The sequence below is a fragment of the Molossus molossus genome, unplaced genomic scaffold (genome assembly GCF_014108415.1).
Source record: "Molossus molossus isolate mMolMol1 unplaced genomic scaffold, mMolMol1.p scaffold_m16_p_13, whole genome shotgun sequence".
Taxonomy (NCBI): Eukaryota; Metazoa; Chordata; class Mammalia; order Chiroptera; family Molossidae; genus Molossus; species Molossus molossus.
The window spans coordinates 85,917,789-85,937,913 of NW_023425348.1; the positions used below are offsets into that span (position 1 = coordinate 85,917,789).

The following is a 20,125-nucleotide window of genomic DNA, read 5'->3' on the forward strand; positions in this document are numbered from 1 at the left end:
CACCACATAAATAAAATGAAGAATAAATACCACATGATCATATCAATAGATGTTAAAAAAGCATTCTACAAAATCTAGCACTCATTTCTGATAAAAAAAAAGCTCAGCAATGTGGGAATAGAGGGATCATATCTAGACATAATAAAGGTCATATATGAAAGACCTATAGCCAACATTATACTCAATGGGCAAAAACTAAAAGCATTTTCCTTAAGCCCTGGCCAGTTTGGCTCAGCGGTTAGAGCGTCGGCCTGCGGTCCGGAGAGACCCAGGTTCGGTTCCCGCTAGGGGCACGTACTTCGGTTGCAGTTTGTCCCCGACCCTGGTTGGTCGTGCGGGTGGCAGCCACTCGATGTGCCCCTTCACGTCGAGGTTTCTCTCTTTCTCTCCCTTCCTCTCTCTCCCTCCTACTCTATCTGTACAAAAAATGGAAAAATATCCTTGGGTGAGGATAAAAAAATAATAATAATAAAAAAAATAAAATAAAAGCATTTTCCTTAAGAACAGGAAGAAGACAGAGATGCCCACTTTCGCCACTCTTATTTAACATAGTATTAGATGTCTTAACCACAGCACTCAGACAGGATGAAAAATAAAAGGGATCCAAATTGGAAAGGAGGAAGTGAAACTGTCATTATTCGCAGATGACATGATAGTATATGTAGAAAACCCCAAAGACTCCATCAAAAATTTACTAGACTTAATAAATGAATTTGGAAAAGTAGCAGGATACAAAATTAATGTCAAGAAATCGATGGCATTCTTATACACCAATGATGAACTCACTAAAAGAGAAACTAAGAAAACAATCCCATTTACTATTGTGGCACAAAAATTAAGATAATTAGAAATAAACTTAACCAAAGAAATAAAGGATTTATTCACAGAAAACTACAGGTCATTGAAAAAAGAAATAGAGGAAGATAAAAAAAAGTGGAAGCACATACCTTGTTCATAGATTGGAAGAATTAACATCATTAAAATGTTCATACTACCAAAAGCAATCTATAGATTCAATGCAATCCCCATCAAAATACCAAAGACCTACTTCACAAACCTAAAACAAACACTTCAAAAGTTCACATGGAACCAGAAAAGACCTCAAATAGCCACAGCAATCTTGAAAAAGAAGAACCACGTAGGAGAGATCACATTACCAGATTTCAGGTTATACTATAAAGCCACTGTAATCAAATCAGCTTGGTACTGGTACAAGAACAGGCACATAGACCAGTAGAACAGACCAGAGAACCCAGAAATGGACCCAAGGCAATATGCTCAATTAATATTTGACAAAGGTGGTAAGAGCATACAGTGGAGTAAAGACAGCCCCTTTAATAAATGGTGTTGAGAAAATTCAACAGCTACATGCAAAAAAAAAAAAATTAAACTAGACCATCAACTTACATCATACACAAGAATAAACTCAAAATGGATAAAAGACTTAAATGTGTCCCACGAATCAATAAAAATCCTAGAAGAAAATGTAGGCAACAAAATTTCGGACATCATACGCAGCAGAATTTTCACTGATCCATCACCTAAGGCAACAGAAACAAAGGAGAAAATGAACACATGGGACTACATCAAACTCAAACGCTTCTGCACAGCAAAAGAAACAACTATCAGAATGGAAAGGCAACTCACTGTATGGGAGAGCATAATTGCCAATGATACATCAGATAAGGGGTTAATCTCTAAAATATATAGAGTGCTCATACAACTCAACAAAAGGAAGACAAAGAACCCAATTAAAAAATGGGCAGAGGAGCTATATATACACCTCTCCAAACAGAACATACAAATGACCAAGAGTCATATGAAGAAATGCTCAACATCACTAATCATCAAAGAGATGAAAATTAAAACATCTATGAGGTATCACCTCACACCTCTCAGAATGGCTGCCATCAACAAATCATCAAACAAGTGTTGGTGAGGGTGTGGAGAAAAGGGGACTCTAGTACACTGCTGGTGGGAATGCAGACTGGTGCAGCCACTATGGAAATCAATATGGTGTTACCTCAAAAAATTAAAAATTGTACTTCCATTTGACCCAGTGATCCCACTTCTAGGAATATATCCTACGAAGCCTGATACACCAATCAGAAAGAATATATGTACCCCCATGTTTGTAGCAGCACTATTTACAATAGATAAGATCCGAAAACAGCCCAAATGTCTATCAGTAGACAAATGGATAAAAATCTGTGGTACATATACACAATAGAGTACTATGCAGCTATGAGAAAGAAAGATCTCTTATTCTTTGAGATGACATGGAGAGACCTGAAGAGTATTATTCTAAGCTAAACAAGCTAAGCAGAGAAAGGCAAATATCACATGATCTCACTTATTTGTGGAATATAATGAACATGCAGTGTGAGGAACCGGGTAGTCCCAGAGACGTGGAAGTGGGGTACAGACTGACAATCCTCAGTAGAGGGGGTGTGGCGGGAGATAAATCACAGAACTCATATGCATGTATGCATGAACAATGGGCATGGACAACAAATCTGGGGACAGGACAGGGAGGTTGGACGAGGCGTGTATCAGTGTGGGAAAAAGGAGAAACATCTGTAACTAAAATAAATAAATTAAATAAAAATTTTTTTTGCCACACACGGGTTGAAAATTGCTGCATTAGAGTCAGAGACATCAGTATATACTCATGTTTAGCTTAATACAGTTATGATGGATTGGTAGAGAATAACTATAAATTATGAATGTATACAGACTGCATAGATATATACTTTCTACCTCTGTGGACAAGAGCACCTAGAAGTAAATTATTATCAATGAGCATAGACAGGATTCAAACCTGGGCTTTTAAATGCCACGCTTAAAAATTTTTTTTTTCTGTATTGATTTTTGAGAGAGAGAGGAGGGGATAGGGAGAGAGATAGAAACATTGATGAGAGAGAACACCAACTGGTTGCCTCTTGCATGCCCCCACTGGGAACCGGGAAATTGGCCCACAACCTGGGCACGTGCCCCAACTATGAATCAAACTGGTGACCCCCTGGTGCATAGGTCAACGAACCACTGAGCCACACCTGCTGGGCTAAATGCCACTCTTTAAGAGAGGAAAGGAGGTTCTTCATTGAAATAGTGGATTCTTTGATAAGGGCAGGGAAAATACAATGTAAGCCGAGAGCATTTTGTAGTAACAAAGTAAGGGAGTGCTCTAAAAACAGCAACAAAAACCTCGAAAGGATGAAGCTGTGTCAAAGGGACACAGGAATAAACAAAAAGAGCCACGTCACAAATGGTGGATATGGAACGACTTGAGCCCAAACTGTATAACCTAGTATTTATTATGTATAATATAAAATAAATAAATGAGGACACATGGATATAAATAAATGACTGAGTAAATAAATAATAGAGGAAAAAAGGGGCATATCTAGTGGGTATGGTGTGATGAGAAAAGACCTCATGTTAATCTCTGAGAAGTGTAATGCCAACCTCATCGTGAGAAAAATCAGAAAAATCCCAATTGAAGGACATTCTGTGAAATTCCTGACTAATACTCTCAACACTGGCAAGGTCATTACAACCAGGGAAAGACAGAGAGCTTGTCACAGACCAGAGGGATTAAGAAGACCCAACAATTAAATGCAAGAAGAGGAAATGATATGAGTGGGAAAACTAATGAAATCTGAATAAAATCTGAAGTTTAGAAAATAGTATTGTGTCAATCTTGGTTTCTTAGCTATACAAAGGTACCCTGTAGGGAAAATTAGGCAAGAATTGTATTAGTTTTCTATGGCTGTGATAACAAACTACCACAAATCTGTAAGCTTAAATAACACATTTATTCTTTTTTTTAGTTTTATTTTTATTGTTGACATTCTTACAGATGTCCCACAGCCCCCCCTTTGCACCCCTCTACTTAGACCCTGCCCTCCCCTTTCCCCAGATGTCCAAAATCAGTTTCCCTGAACAACAGTTGATTGGTTAGAAGAGCCATGCATCTTCTGGTGACTGCTTGCATCATGGTTTGTGGTCACATCATCTCTGTCTCTGCTTCCAAGGTCACACTGACCACTCCTCGTTTATCATTTATTTGTAGTCAAATCTCCCTGACTCACTCTGATAAATATACACGGGAGTGCCTTTATGGTCCACACAGATACTCCCAGATTAAATCCTTCCCTTACTCACATCTGCACAGTCCTTTTAGGCCATCTAAGGTAATCTTGGAATGTTCCAGGAATTAGGATGACTGCCACAGGGTGACGTTGAACATCGGCACTGTTTTAAATTTTTTTCTGTAACTCTAAAATAATTCTAAAGTTAAATAATTATTTGAAATAATAATCAGAAATGGTTCCAAGAGGAGAAACATCCCCATAAAGAAAGAAGTGAATATTTGTGTTATGCTATCGACACCCAAAAGTACCAGTATTAGAACATGAGCATGTCCTAGCACAATCTCACAGATATTAAGACACTGAAGCCTCTTATTCTATAGAGATAACAAATTTGACAAGGGCACACTTTTATGTGGGTAGGTTTTTTTAATTTATTTTTTTATCCTCACCCGAGGACATTTTTTTCCATTTTTTTGTTCAGATAGAGTGGGAGGGAGAGAGAGGAAGAGAGAGAAAGAGACACCTGCACGACCAACCAGGGTCGGGAACAAACTGCAACCGAGGTACTTGCCCTTAGCGGAAACCGAACCCGGGTCTCTCTGGACCGCAGACCGACGCTCTAACCACTGAGCAAAATCGGTCAGGGCTATGTGGGTAGGTTTTTATATAGTATAGAGCTCCTTGAAGATCAAAATTAAAAGTATAAATTTTATACCGTACTAGCATATTGAATGTACTGTATTTTTATTATAGACAGATATTATTGTATTTATATTCTCTATAGATATTTAGAACCATTGCAGTTAATTATATTTCATATGTAGGAAGTATTTTCAAATATAATCAGATACTAAACCTTTAAATAATCTCATATTCAATATTTTTTGGTGATTTACTAAATAGTATTTGTTTGATGTTTTACTTGCCACTTAATGAGACATTAGTTCTATGTAAAATTATTAGATTGTTGCAGATAATTTATTTGCTTATGGGATCCAGGAAATATTTGTGTCCAAATGTTAGAGTGCATGATGAGTGAAAATGTACATAAAAATATTTCAGTAAAGCAGCAAATTAGCTGTGCTTTTGAAAATGCATTCTACATCTATCTAGAAAGTTAATGTTATGGGTGACACACTATAATCATAAACAGTTTAAATATTCAACATATTGATACAGTTAGACTCAAAGCTTAGTTATTTTATTTATTCATTTAACAAATATTTATTGAGAATTTACAATGAAATAGATAGTCATTTAGGTACTGTGGATTGTGTTGTAAACAAAACAGATAAAGCCACTGCTTTCATAGAGTCTACAGTCTAGTTAGAGAAGATAGATAATAAAGTGAACAAGTAAATATTTATTAGGTGACAATTCATAAGGACTATGAAGAATAACAGAGTGAAAGGACAATGTACATAGAAATAAAGAATAGCTAATTTATAAAGGGGATCAGGAAAGAAATATACAATAAAGTCACATTTAAGCACCAACCTTAATGGCGTAAGGCAACATTCCACACAGGAAAGACCAAGTGCAAATGCCCTGAGGCAGGAACCTGTTTGGAGTTGTCAGATTGTGAAAAACTAGTAAGAAAATTAGCGTGAATGAAGTAGGGTAAAAGAATGGGACAGTCAAATGCCCATCACTAGATGAATGGATAAAAATATTGTGGTACATTTATACAATGAATACCATGCAGCTATTTTATAGAAAGGACTCTTCCCTTTGAGACAACATACAGGGACATGGAGAGTATTATGCTAAGTGAAATAAGCCAGCCAGAGAAAGACAAGAATCACATCTCTTGTCTAGTGGAATCTAGTGAACAAAATACTGATAAACAAAATAAATCCAAAGACATGGAAGTAGTTAACCGACTGATGAGCCTCAGAGAGAAGAGGGTAGAGGATGTGGGAGGAGATAAGCCAAAGGACATATATGCATATAGGCATAACCAATAAACACAGATAACAGTGCAGTGAAGGTGGTCAGGGAAGGGTGGGAGTAGGGAGGAGGGTGTCCATGGGTGAAAAAAGGAAGGACATCTGTAATACTTTCACCAATAAAGATAATTTTTTATTTTATTTTATGAATTTTTATTTATTTTTTTGTTACAGATATTTTACCTTTTTACCCCATTGGCACCCCCCACCCCACCCCACCTCCGCCCCATCCACGGCTTAGTTGTCCATGTCCATTGGTCATGCATACATGCATGTAAGTTCTGTGGTTTATAAAGATAAATTTTTAAAAAAAGAATGGAGCTGTAACAAAAGATCATTTAAATCAACAAAAGTAGACATGAAATATTAGAATTAACAATTTCAAAGCATTTCCAGAAGCAAAATGTAAAACATTATTGATTTCTACTGCAAGATGGAGGTATCTTCCTGGGGCACATGCATGCACTTTGTTCATGGTCTTCTTTGTGGCCCTATTTTAGATGTATTTGCATTAATGTGGTAGAAAAAAATGCATGTAGAATAAATGAGTAAACCAATATCCTTGGTTTTTCACAATCAGGCCCCAGACATCTTAGCCATCTTTGTTCAGGTACATTTCTGGACTTAATGTTACCTTTTTTCAGGACCACAGACTTTTGAATAGGTAAGGATGTTACTTGGGGACTTTGGTTTTACTGTAATGAAACTAGGTTACTGTACATTGTACAATGTTAAAATCATAATCCTCAAGAAAATCAATTTTGCCTCTAAAGCAACCTTCTTGAATGCACTCTTGACATCCTTGTTCCTTAGGCTGTAGACCACAGGGTTCAGCATGGGGATGACCATAGTATAGAACACAGACACCATTTTGTCAGTGTCCAGGGAGCGATTGGAGCTGGGCTGTAAGTACATGAAGATAATAGTTCCATAGGAGATGGAGACTGCAGTGAGGTGGGAGGCACAGGTGGACAGAGCCTTCTGATACCCCAAAGATGAGTGCATCTTTAGGATGGTGATAAATATGAATGTGTAGGAAATCAAGATAACCAGGAGAGCAAAAATAATGTTAAAGCTTGCCACAACAACAAGAAGCAGCTCACTAATATATCTGTCAGAGCAAGAAAGATCCAGGACTGCTGGAACATCACAGAAAAAGTGATGGACCACATTGGACTCACAGAAAGAGAGACTAAAGGTGTCCCCAGTGTGGATGGAGGCATTCAGGAAACCACAGATATAGGAGCCTATGGCCAGACATGCACACACTTCTGTCGTCATGGTGGTGGTGTAATGCAGGGGTTTGCACACTGCCGCATAGCGGTCATAGGCCATTGAGGCCAAGAGGTAACTTTCTGCAGTGGCAAAGACTATAAAGAAGAACATCTGAGCAGCACATGCATTGTAGGAGATGACCATGTCTCCTACAAAGAACCCAGTCATGACCTTGGGAGTTACAGTTGTAGAGTAACAGATGTCGACCAAAGATAGATTACTAAGGAAAAAGTACATAGGGGTATGGAGATGAGAGTCCAGCAGGATCAATACCATCATCCCCAAATTCCCAATCAGGGTGATGAGGTAAATGAGAGTGAATATGACAAAGAGGGGGACCTGAAGTTCTGGGGCATTGGTTAGCCCAAGGAGGATGAACTCAGTCACTTCTGTCCTGTTCTTCGTCATTGTGGACAATCACAGAATACTTGGTGGCTATGAGAACAAGAAAACAGTGGTAAAAAAAAATGTGAATTGTTATGTGTACATACAATATGCATTATTTCATTATAGAATTAACTTGTATTTCACGATTCTCCAGACAAAAATGGCCTTGACAACAAAACTTAGTGCATTAATTATGCATAGATTTACGTTGTTGAATCTGAAGGATCTTTATGGAAAAATCCCCCTAATTTTAAAGTTTATAAGTATGTAAATTGAGATATAGAAAAATAAATAACTCAATGAATGGCTTGTCCAGAGTGAATATATCTGCCAATTCACGTTCCCCAAGCCTGGTGAAAGCACATATTTGCATGCTGCTCACCTGCCAAAACAGCTCTAGACACTTTAAAAGTATATTCATTATATCCTCTTAATATTATAAGTTAATTTTGTTGTTACATTCATTTCAATTAGGATGCATAAGAGGTTGAGTAATTTGTTTTTTCATATTCTAAGCATGTCAATTGACAAGCCATGTTTTGGATCCAAGCCAACCCTTGAATGCAAACTGAGTGGTTCCTAAGTCCAATAGTCTTAATTGTATGTACATCAAATTGAATTCAACTCAATTTACAGTTACTCTTTGTCTCTATTGGTCCAAACTCAGTGCTTGGGGTTCACAGTGCAGCAACTGAGAGATATATGCACAGTAGATGTGGTAGGATAATTGGAGCAGTAGGGGCATGCATAACCTACAGAGGCAATTCTGAAGAGAAGGCAAAGCATCAGGGATAAAGTTGAGGGTCTGAGATAAGGTGCATACTAGCCCTACTATGTACTGCCTAGGAATCATTAATCCTAACCTAACTTTGCTGAAGCTTATATAGCATCAGCAAAATTAAGACAGCAATAAGGCCTACTTTACTTACAGTGTTAAGTAAAAATTGAATAAGGTGATACATTAAAAAACAATAAATTCTGGGTGTCCAGCACAGTCTGATGTGTGCTAGCTGCAATATTGCTATGAGGATGTAATGATGGTCTTTATGTTGGTTTGGGAAAATGGGTGGTGACAACAGGTCTTCAGGTGTGCAAGGATTTTGAACATTTAAAGCCCTTTTCTTCAATCTGCCTTTTCTCACACCCTGTGGCCACTGAGATTTTGTGTCTCCAGTTTCTCCACATTCTTGCTTAATCCATAGTATTGACTGCTCCAGCAATTCCATGTGAGCCATCATTTTGCTTAATTCTCCCTTGAAATCCATATTTTAGCTTAAAATAGTCCATTTATCTTAAAATCGCCCTTTCTCTCACTACTGTCCCTCAGAGCAGAATCACAGAGATCAAGGTTGAAAGTTCCTTGTTCATGGGCTGTCTTTAGCCTGTAGATCTATTTTGGTGGCAAGCACTATGTTGTAAAATATTTTATTTGAATCTGTTCTATGCAGAAACAGTATTTTAAATCTTTTTATTTCAATTTGAAAGGTATTCATCTTCTATTAACTACTAACATTTTTATCCTAAATTTTAAAAGAAAATCTTCTTTACTTAAAAATTTTTAAAAATTTAATCAGGGTGACATCTGTTAATAAAATTATATAGGTTTCAAGTGTACACTTTTATAATACATCATCTGTATATTGCATTGTGTGTTCAGCACCCAAAGTCCAGTTTCCTTCCGTCACCATATATTTGACTCCCTTTACACTTTTCTACTCCCCACTCCTAAAACCTTTGCGAGTGTACTTTCCAAGTCTATCCCATGATGGTATTATGTTTGCCAAACATCAAAACACATGACCACATTTACCATATAGTCCATTCTACAATGAATAAGACTTTATAAGTGTGTGTGTGTATATGTGTGTGTGTGTGTGTATGTGTGTGTGTGTGTTAGGTAGTATTATTACTCCCACTTTATCATCAAGGAAATCGAGGATTTGGGAAGTTCCATGATGCTTTAAAATGACAAAGCTTGTACAGTAAAGAATCATGATTCAAGAGTTAAATCCATATTTTATCTAATCAAAAGTCTATTTTTACTAGCTTACATATGTAGATAGGCTAGTAAAAATAAGCATGAGGTCACAGGGACAAGTTTAAAGTGTTGTTTGGATCTTGTTAATTCAGATTAGACACTCTTGTAGTTTAAAACTCAGCCTGTCTGGTGTGGCTCAATAGACTGAGTGTCATCCCATGGACTGAGAGGTCCTTCTTCAATTTCCAAGTTGCAGGCTCATTCCCCAGTAGGAAGTGTGCAGGAGGCAGCGGATTGATGTTTCTCTCTCACATTGATGTTTCTATCTTTCTCTCCCTTCCTGACTCTTGAAACAGAAATCAATAAGAACATATTTAAAAAAAAATAAAATTATAATTATTTTACTCTTTTGCTTTTTTGAGTTTACTTATTAGTCTTTTCTCATTTTATTTTTAATTACAGTTTACATTGTAAAGTACATGATTGTTTGTTTTTCATTTTTTTTTTTTTTTTACCTTCAATGAGAGGGTCAACATTTGGTGACCGAGATGAAATTATCACTTGATCAATCACAGAATCATCTACGTTATTTTTTTGTTCATAGCTTTAGGAAAGCAGAAAGATATTTAATTAAGTGTCAGTAAACTCCCATCTTTGATATTTTTATCCTAGTCTCACCTTGGTATTTTAGAAAAGCATTGAAAATACCTGTTTTTGCTTTCAAATAACTCAGAGTAAGTGTAGCTGTTCCACAGTGTTTGCATGAATTACATATCCTGCTAAAAGTGTCCATGGAACATAGATGCTTACCTGTCAGCTGGGAGAGAAAAAATAGTCGGTCAGAATACCAGCCGTAGAATATGCATAAGTACGATGAGAGGAGCAGTCTCTCAGGTAGTAGCCACCAGGCTCCAAAGTCTCTGAAGCAGGGATCCTACCCTGCATTCTTCCTGCATCCTTAGCGGGGTCATTTACCTCCTTCATGTAAAATAAACACAATGATATTACCTCTGTCACATAATACACAGAACTGTGTCTATAAAGAACAAATAAGGGAAAATCTGTAAAACATCTCAGTAAGAGGGTCTCATTTTAAAGTCAATCCACGCAATTTTTATCTTAGGGTGTTTTTCCTGACTATGGTTGCAGGCTCATAGCAAATTCTAGGATAAGGTCTCTGCATACTAACAGGTATTAACATTCACATGAATAAATGGTCACCTGATGGGCTCAGCATGTGGCCTGGTGCATCTAAAATGATGTCATGTTGAGTCATATTGGGATTTCCATAACTAATGCATGCGGACGTAGACGGAAGTATAGAGACATGGAGCTCTCTGGGAATTTCCCCTGTGGGAGCATCTATGGCCCCTCATTCCACTTTCCCAGGAAAGAAGCAATTAAATTGCCTATGTGGACATGCTGATTATTTTCATTGTACAGACAAGTTTTCTATTGTTATTTTTGTCAGTGTATACTGAATGTATAGTTTACATACAGTAATATTCACAATATAATGTACAGTTCTAAGAATTTTGTCAAGAAACCACTATTACGTAAACAAATTCCTACAATCTTCTTTTAGTAAACCCCTTCTCCTACCCACCCCTGCAACCAACCAACCGTTTTATTCAAATAATTTTGCCTTTTCTTTGTAAGAATGTCCTTAACTGCAATCCTAGAATATATACTCTTAGCATTTGAGGTCCATCCACATTATCACCTGTATCATGGTGAAATATTTTTTATTGCAGAGTAGTATTCTATTACACAAACATTACAGATTTTTATCTTGTTCTGCAGTTGAGGTACATTTGTGCTAGGTCTTGTGTTTGATCATTATCATTATAAATAAAGCTGATATAAATACTTGCTAAACATTTTTGCATAAACATAATTTTTTCATGTCATTTGGGTAAATATCTAAGAATTGGATTGTTTGGTCACATGGTAAGTATATGTTTATTTGAATGAGAAATTGCCAAACTGTTTTCTGAAGTGGCTGTACCATTTTGATTTTTCACTAGCAATCCATTAAAATTGTTTTACATCTTTATCAGCATTTCATATTTTAAAATTTCCAGTTTTAAAAATGTTCAGTAAAATATGCCATACAGAGAAAGACAAATACCATATGATTTCACACATTTATATAGAAGCTAATGAACAAAACATACAAAATAGAAACAAATTTATAGATGCAGAGAACAGACTGACAGCTGTCAGAGGGGAGGGAGCTTGAAGGGCTGGGTGAAAAAGGTGAAGGGATTAAGCATCCAAATTGGTAGTTACAGAATAGCCACAGAGATGTGGTTTGCAGTGTGGGAAATAGAGTCAATAATGTTGAGATAACAAGGTATGGGACCAGGTGGGTGTTCAGGGCAGCAAAAAGCCCACTCTCTAGTGCACAGTTTTCTGAGCACTTTGCTGTACATTTGAAACTGGTACTAAATGGTATTGGATGTGAACAGTGGTTGGAAATTGTCATTTAAATTTTATTTCATTTCTGCTCTTCTCAAAAACATTTCAAGCAGTCTCCTTAGCAAATCTTAAAATAATACCCACCTAACTTATCATCACAGTTCTGAACTGGATTTTTTTTTCTCCAACAAAGGAGGTAAATCCATTCCTTTCTTTGCAGTTACCTCTGAGCCCATATGACACTTTTATTAGATCAGGCAAATGTCATTATTACCCATGTTTCATATGCACACATTTGCACAATTCAAATATGCTTCACTTCAAATTTGGGTAAGTTATTTAGGCTCTTCATACTTCAATTTCTCTTTTGTTAGGAGAGAGAGAATAATTATCTTTTCATCCTCAAAGCATTTTCAAGATTATCACATGACATATATACCAAGTGTAGCTCTGTTTCCATCACATATCAGATATTTCATAAGATTAAATATTAATAGTTATAATTTTTAGAAATTGATATTGCATGGATAATAAAATAGAGGTACTCAGACAATCATCTGCTCACCCATAGGTACTTGCTTGCTACCTTTACAGCTAGGGAGAGACATGCAGTAGTTCTAGACAATGGACTTTAGGAAGACTGATATATTGGTTCAAGCATACCCACTACCCTTCAATTGTCTTTTCTCCTGCCATGATAATTATTAGGCTTTTTTCCATAGGTAGACTTCTCTCCTTCTGGGACACTTATAATGAATATATTGCATTATGGTTACTCATGGCTTTTAAAATTTATTTTTCTCGCCTTTTTTTTTTCTCTTTTTTTTTTCTTTATTGATTTCAGAGAGAGAAGTGAGAGCAAGAGAGAGCTAGAAACATCGATGAGAGAGAACATTGATTGGCTGCCTCTTGCATGCCCCTCCACTGGGGACTGGGCCCACAACCTGAGCATATGTCCTGACCGGGAATTGAACCGGTGACCTCTTGGTGCATGATGGACACTCAGCCACTGAGCCACACCAACCGAACTTGTTTTCAAGTTCATAGATTCTTTCTTCTGCTTGATAAAATCTAATTATAATGTTCTTTATTAAATTTGTTAGCTCAATCATTGTAGTCTTCAATCCCAGAATATTTTTGTTTCTTTTCCATGGTTTACATCTCTTTATAGAACATGTCCTGGTTTTGCATAGTTGTCTATATGTGTTCTCTCGTAACTCACTGAGCTTCTTCTTTTTTTTTTTTTATCCTCATCCGAGGATATTTTTCCATTTTTTGTTCAGATAGAGTGGGAGGGAGGGAGAGGAAGAGAGAGAGAGAGAGAAACATCGACGTGAAAGGGACACATCGAGTGGCTACCACCTGCACGACCAACCAGGGCCGGGGACAAACTGCAACTGAGGTACGCGCCCTTAGTGGGAACCGAACCCGGGTCTCTCCAGACCGCAGGCCGAAGCTCTAACCACTGAGCCAAACTGGCCAGGGCCTCACTGAGCTTCTTTAACATAATTATTTTAATTCCTTTTCTGACAATTCACCGATCTCTATTTATTTAGATCAATGAGTAATTCATTTTTTTATGTGTCATCATTTCTAAATTCTTTATGTTCCTCGTAGCCTGTGTTGTGCATGCATTTGAAGAAACAGCATCCTCTCCCAATATTTATGTCCTAGCATGAGTAGGACAAGGCTTTCCCCCAACTAGTCTAGCTAGAGACTCCAGGAGCTTCTTAAACCCTTTTTAATGGATATATATACTCCATCCCTCTCTGTCTTTCGTAGAGAAGTCTTCCACCCTCACAGAACTGTGCTGGCTGCAGTCAAACATTTACTCCTTTTCTTTAGGGCGGTGCACTAATAAGCTGGGCCACTGGATGCATATTCCATTCCTCTTCATTATTCTTGAAAAAAAGATTCAGGGTGTGTACCTTGTCCCAATACCACAGAGCCAACCACTTGCCTCTTTGTCCTTGGGCAACCCATTGCAAGGCCGGGGTTGTTGGACACACAATTACCTTCTCTCCCTTTCCCCTGTGGGTAAGTTTTCAAGATTGTGTGGCTTTTCCCAATGTTACAAGCCATGCTGGCTGCTGAAAACTACCTGGACTCTTTCTCTAGGGCAATATACAGAAAGGCCAAGGACTTTGGATGAATGCTCCTGGCAAGAAAAAAATTCTGAGATGTTCTCAAATAAACTTATAGCAGCTGGAGAGTGAGAAAAAGAGACAGAACAGTTAGCCTGTTAATGCTGTGGACCAGCTCTGACAAAAGACTGCTCATGTCCACATTTCTGTATATACATTGGGCTTTAGGATTAATTTCCAGGTGGGTATTTTTGTAATTATCCAAAACAGAGGATATCCAGGTACCCTAGGACCCCAGGAACCTCTGCTTCTTATTTACCCATGAGGTTTATGGACTCTGCTGTAGACTCTGTTGCCCCTAACCCAGAACTAGCCCTGCTTCACCTTCCCCCTCTCCTTTATCTATAGCTAATGTAAATCTTTTCAGAATCATTTACATCTTTCTCCCTCCTGATTGACATATAAAACACTTGTACGACTCCTGATGTCAGATGTTTTGTCTTTCCTAGCCATACTGCTGGGAGTTTAGACTCCATGCTCCAAGACTGGTCTTCTTGCTAGCAATGGCCTAATAAATGCTTTCTTTTACAAAGACTTTCAGCCAGAGTGAATAAAAAAAGCTGTGGTACACTTATACAATGGAATACTATGCAGCTGTAAAAAAGAAGGTTCTCTTACTCTTTGAGACAACATGGAGGAACCTGGAGAGTATTACACTAAGTGAAATAAGCCTGTCAGAGAAAGACAAATATCACATGATTGCACTTATATGTAGAATATAATGAACAAAGTAAACTGATGAATAATAAAATAGAACCAGAGTTAGGAAAATATAAGATAGACTGATAAATCTCAGAGTGAAGGGAGGAGGGGGGGTGGGAAGAGATTAATTAAAGAACTTATATGCTTATATGCATTACTCATGGACACAGACAATAGTGTGGTGAAAACCAGGGGCAGGACAAAAACTGGGTGGAGGGGTCAAAAGGGGAAAAAAAGAAGGGACATCTGTAATACTCTCAACAATAAAGATAAAAAAACAACTAAACTGTAGGTAATGAACACACAATACAATATATGGATAATGTATTATAAAATTGTACACTTGAAACCTATGTAATTAACCCAATATAACTCCAATAAGTTAGCAAAAATATATCTTAAAACAGAAAAAAAAATATACTTTCAGCCAGGGAAGTTGGGTTTAGCACTCCATTCTCTCTCACTTTTCCCTGAGGGAGAAGTCAAAAGCCAAGGCCATCTGTCTCAGAGGTGAAGAAGAAAGAGTTGGCGTGGATCAAATAAAACTGTCCTTTTCCTTTGTTTCTATGTGGTTATTTTTCAGTTCTGTTCTTATCTTAGGTACTGTAACTTTTTTTTTTAATTTTTTAATTTTTTAAAATTTTTGTTATAGATGACAAAAATTCCCCCATTGACTTCCTCCTCCTGCTCCCTCCCCACCTTATCCCCAGCTTTGTTGTCCATGTCCATTGGTTATGCGCACATGCATATAAGTTCTGTGGTTTATCTCTCTCTCCCCATCCCTCTTCTGGGGATCATCAGTCTGTACCCTACTTCCACGCCTCTGGGACTACCCTGTTCTTCAGACTGTTATTTTCATTATATTCCACAAATATGTGAGATCATATGATACTTGTCTTTCTCTGCTTGGCTTGTTTTACTTAGGATAATACTTTCCAGGTCCCTCCATGTCATCTCAAAAGATGACAGATCTTTTTTTCTTATAGCTGCATAGTATTCCATTGTGTATATGTACCACAAGGTTTTTGTCCTTTTGTCTACTGATGGACACTTGGGCTGTTTCCAGATCTTAGCTATTGTAAATAGTGCTGCTACGAACATGGGGGTACATATATTCTTTCTGATTGGTGTTTCAGGCTTCTTAGGGTATATTCCTAGAAGTGGGACCACTGGGTCAAATAGAAATTCAATTTTTAATTTTTTGAGGTAACACCATATTGTTTTCTATAGTGGCTGCACCAGTCTGCATTCCCATCAGCAGTGTATTAGAGTCCCCTTTTCTCCACACCCTCGCCAGCACTTGTTATTTGATGATTTGTTGATGGCGGCCATTCTGACAGGTGTGAGGTGATACTTCATAGTTGTTTTAATTTGCATCTCTCTAATGATTAGTGATGTTGAGCATTTCTTCATATGTCTCTTGGCCATTTGTATGTCCTATTTGGAGAGATGTCTCTTTAGGTCCTCTGCCCATTTTTATTTATTATTATTATTTTTCAATTTTTATTAATTTACTTTTGTCACAGAAGTTTCTCCTTCCTCCCCCCAGACAACCTCCTTTCCATCCCACCCTCCTCTCCTCCCCCACAGCATTGTTGTCTATGTCCATTGGTTATGCATACATGCATATAAGTTCTTTAGTTTATCTCATCCATCCCCGCTGCCCGCCTCCTCTGAAGTCTGTCAGTCTGAACCTTATTCCTAACTATGTCTTTGGATCTATTTTGTTTATCAGCTTGTTTTGTTCATTATATTTCACAAATAAATGAGATCATGTGGTATTTGTCTTTCTCTGATTGGCTTATTTCGTTTAGCATAATACTCCCCAGGTCCCTCCATGTTGTCTCAAAGGGTAAGAGATCTTTCTTTCTTACAGTTGTATAGTGTTCCATTGTGTATATACAAGTTCACTTTTTTATCTGGAAGATTTTTAGTTTGATACAATCCCATATGTTCATTTTTTTCTTTTGTTTCTCTTCCCTTAGGTGTTGTATCAATGAAAATTCTGCTGCGTGTGATGTCTGAAATTTTGTTGCCTACATTTTCTTCTAGAATTTTTATGGATTCATGAGTTGCATTTAAGTCTTTTATCCATTTTCAGTTTATCCTTGTGTATGATGTAAGTTGCTGGTCTAGCTTCATTTTTTTTTTTTTTTTTGCATGTAGCTGTCCAATTTTCCCAACACCATTTATTAAAGAGGCTGTCTTTACTCCACTATGCTCTTGTAAAGTATTAATTGAGCAAAATGACTTGGGTCAGTTTCTCGGTTTTCTGTTCTTTTCCATTGATCTGTATGCCTGTTCTTGTGCCTGTACCAGGATGTTTTGATTACAATGACTTGGTAGTATAACCTGATATCCAGTATTGTGATATCTCCTACTTTCTTGTTCTTTTTCAAGATTTCTGGGCTATTCGGGGTCTTTTTTTGGTTCCATATGAACTTCTTTTTACTGGGAAAAAAAAAACTTTTGAAAAGATAAGGATGTCATCTTAGAAATTTAAATGAAGTGTGGGCCTTAAAAAGTAATTTATTACATGGAGAAGGTCAAGAGAGAAATTAAACAGTGTTATGCATATGACAAGGTTAAAATCCTAATCCTATAGAATTATTTGTCTTCTCAACCACCTTCTTGAATGCACTCTTGACCTCTTTGTTCCTCAGGCTGTAGACCTAAGTTCAGCATGGTGATTACCACAGAATACAACACAGAGGCCATGTTGTCAGTGTCCAAGGAATGACTGGAGCTGGCCTGTAAGTACAGGAAAATTACTGTTCCATAGAAGATGTAGACTGTAGTGACGTGAGAAGCACAGGTAGACAACACCTTCTGGTGCTCCTGAGTTGAATGCATTTTCAAGATGATTATAAATATAAACAGGTAGGAAATCAATATAACCAGGAGAGCAAAAAAGATGTTGAAGCTTGATATAAAAACAAGAAACACCTCACTAATGTGTGTATCTGTGCAAGAGAGAGCCATGATAGCTGGAACATCACAGAAAAGGTGATGGACCACATTAGACTTACAAAAGAACAGTCTGGATATGTCCCCAACATGGAAGGAGGCATTCTGAAAACCACAGAGGTAGGCGCCTGTGGCCAGAGGTGCACACACTCCTGTCATCATGGTGGTGGTGCAATGCAGGGGCTTGCACGCCTCTGCATGGTGGTCATAGGCCATTGATGCTAAGAGGTAATTTTCCATAGTGACAACGGCTACAAAAAAGGATATCTGAGCAGCACATGCATCATAAAAGATAAGCCTTGTTTCCTATAAATAACCCAGCCATGACTTTGGGAGTGGCAGCTGAGGAATAAGCAAAGTCCACCAGAGACAGGTTACTGAGGAAAAAGTACATAGGAGGGTGGAGACGAGCGTCTAGGAGAATCAATACAATCATTCCCAGGCTCCCAACCACATCGATGAGATAAATGAGAGTGAACATGATAAAGAAGGGAATTTCAGTTCTGGGGCATTGGTTAGTACAAGGAGGACAAAGTGTGTAACTTGTGTCCTGTTTTCTACCAATGCTATTTGGGAATCACAAGATATCTTGTTGAAGTGAGAAATAAATGAAAAAAGTGACATACAGAAAATTGTAGTGAAATTAAAATGTATAAATACTATGTGCATTATTTCATTAATAATATGTTCTCCAAAATTATCTTGATCTAATATTAAGAGCTTTACATATAAATGTGTATGTATACAATGGGTAATATCATTTTCATTTTACCATTAAAATTAAGGATTTGTGAAGTTATGTGATATTCAACAATTATACCTCTAGCACAAAGAAAATTCAGGATATAACACTGAAATCCATTTCAAACCAATCAAATTCTGTGTGCATTTAACCATCTCACTGTCAGCACATTTAAATGTGCCAGTAATAATTAGAATACAGCATGGGGAAAATATTTAACTACAGTTCAATCTTGTTAATTCATTTAGTTTTTTTTTTTTTTTTTTTTGTAGTTTACAGAATAATCACTTCACACTCGTGCTTTTTTAATAACCTCCAGTAGGAGACCAATTGATAGTCAACAAAATTAAATTACCACCCTACCCAATCAGAGCATCATTTATCTTATTTTTAAAATTCATCTTCTTCAAGGAAGCAGCAGGATATTTCATAAGTTATCACTAAACTCTCTACTGATGGAAGTTTCGAAATTTATAATCCAGGCTTAACTCACGATTTTAAAAAAATTTCAAAACATCTATTTTTGTGCTCAAATAATTTATAGGATATGTAGCTTTATTAATTGTGTATATGGAATAGTTAGCTTTCCTTGTTCCTTGAAGATGAAGGACAGGGAATCCTGAATAGTGAGTGCGAAATCAGAAATTCAACCATGAAATAATGCATAAATAATAATAAAGAAGTTATATTTTACTGATACTTCAGAAAATGGCAGCAGAGTGAATGGAAGCTACAGAGATTATCTCCCAGGACTAAACTGGAATTACAACCAAAATAAAGACAAATAATTGGGAAAAAGCAACAGAAAAGCAGCTGGAGAGGACCATATAACCAGGGACACTGAATCGAGCCTGGTAGGTCTGCAGAGGCATGAGAGGGCTACAGGCTGGGAGCCCACACACAGCAGCGGTTTTAGCTGTGAGTAGTGCCCTCGGTGTTAAAATCCCAAGCCAGCACCACAGCACAGAGTGCTGGAATAGAGCACTAAATTAGCTACAGTGACTTACCTTGGGCTACAACAGAGGGAGGGAAGACTGGACTAGAACTCTGTGGGGACATCCGGGATTTGGAGGCTGCTAAGAGTTATTGCTGAGTAGTGGCCACACAGGATGGTGGCCATCTTGATCTTTCCTGGCACTTGGAACAGGGGGGGGGGGTGCAACAGCCCTTCCCTCAGAAATTTGACCCCACCCAGCTGGGCCAAGGAAATGCAAAATGAGGCTGATTAACAACCAGCAACTTCCCCACCGTCTATAAATCCTTGCACTGCTGAACACCAGAGGAAGTTTTTTATACAGCTCAGGGCTACAACCCAAGGCCTGGAGTAAATGAGACTAATAGCATCCAGGCAAAAAGCTAGAGGATAACTGAACCTTTCCTGGGCTTGTAAATCTACCCAGGAAAGTAAGACTGGACAGTGGTGTTGAACATGGGTCCTCCTACACTCATCTAAACCCAGTACA

At 37.6% G+C, this 20,125-nt stretch overlaps 1 protein-coding gene and 1 pseudogene across 1 annotated transcript; both read right to left on the reverse strand.

Moving 5' to 3' along the window:
- Positions 1-6,757: 6,757 nt before the first annotated feature.
- LOC118628705 (olfactory receptor 5B3-like) lies at positions 6,758-7,732 on the reverse strand. Its single transcript, XM_036259638.1, has one exon. The coding sequence runs from the start codon at positions 7,727-7,729 to the stop codon at positions 6,758-6,760; it is 972 nt and encodes a 323-aa protein (XP_036115531.1). The 5' UTR covers positions 7,730-7,732.
- Positions 7,733-17,538: 9,806 nt separating this feature from the next.
- Positions 17,539-19,721, reverse strand: LOC118628706 (annotated as a pseudogene).
- Positions 19,722-20,125: the final 404 nt, after the last annotated feature.

What these genes read in the sequence shown, in the direction of transcription:
- LOC118628705 (XM_036259638.1), bottom strand. Translation starts at nt 7,729, where the DNA reads ATGACGAAGAACAGGACAGAAGTGACTGAGTTCATCCTCCTTGGGCTA.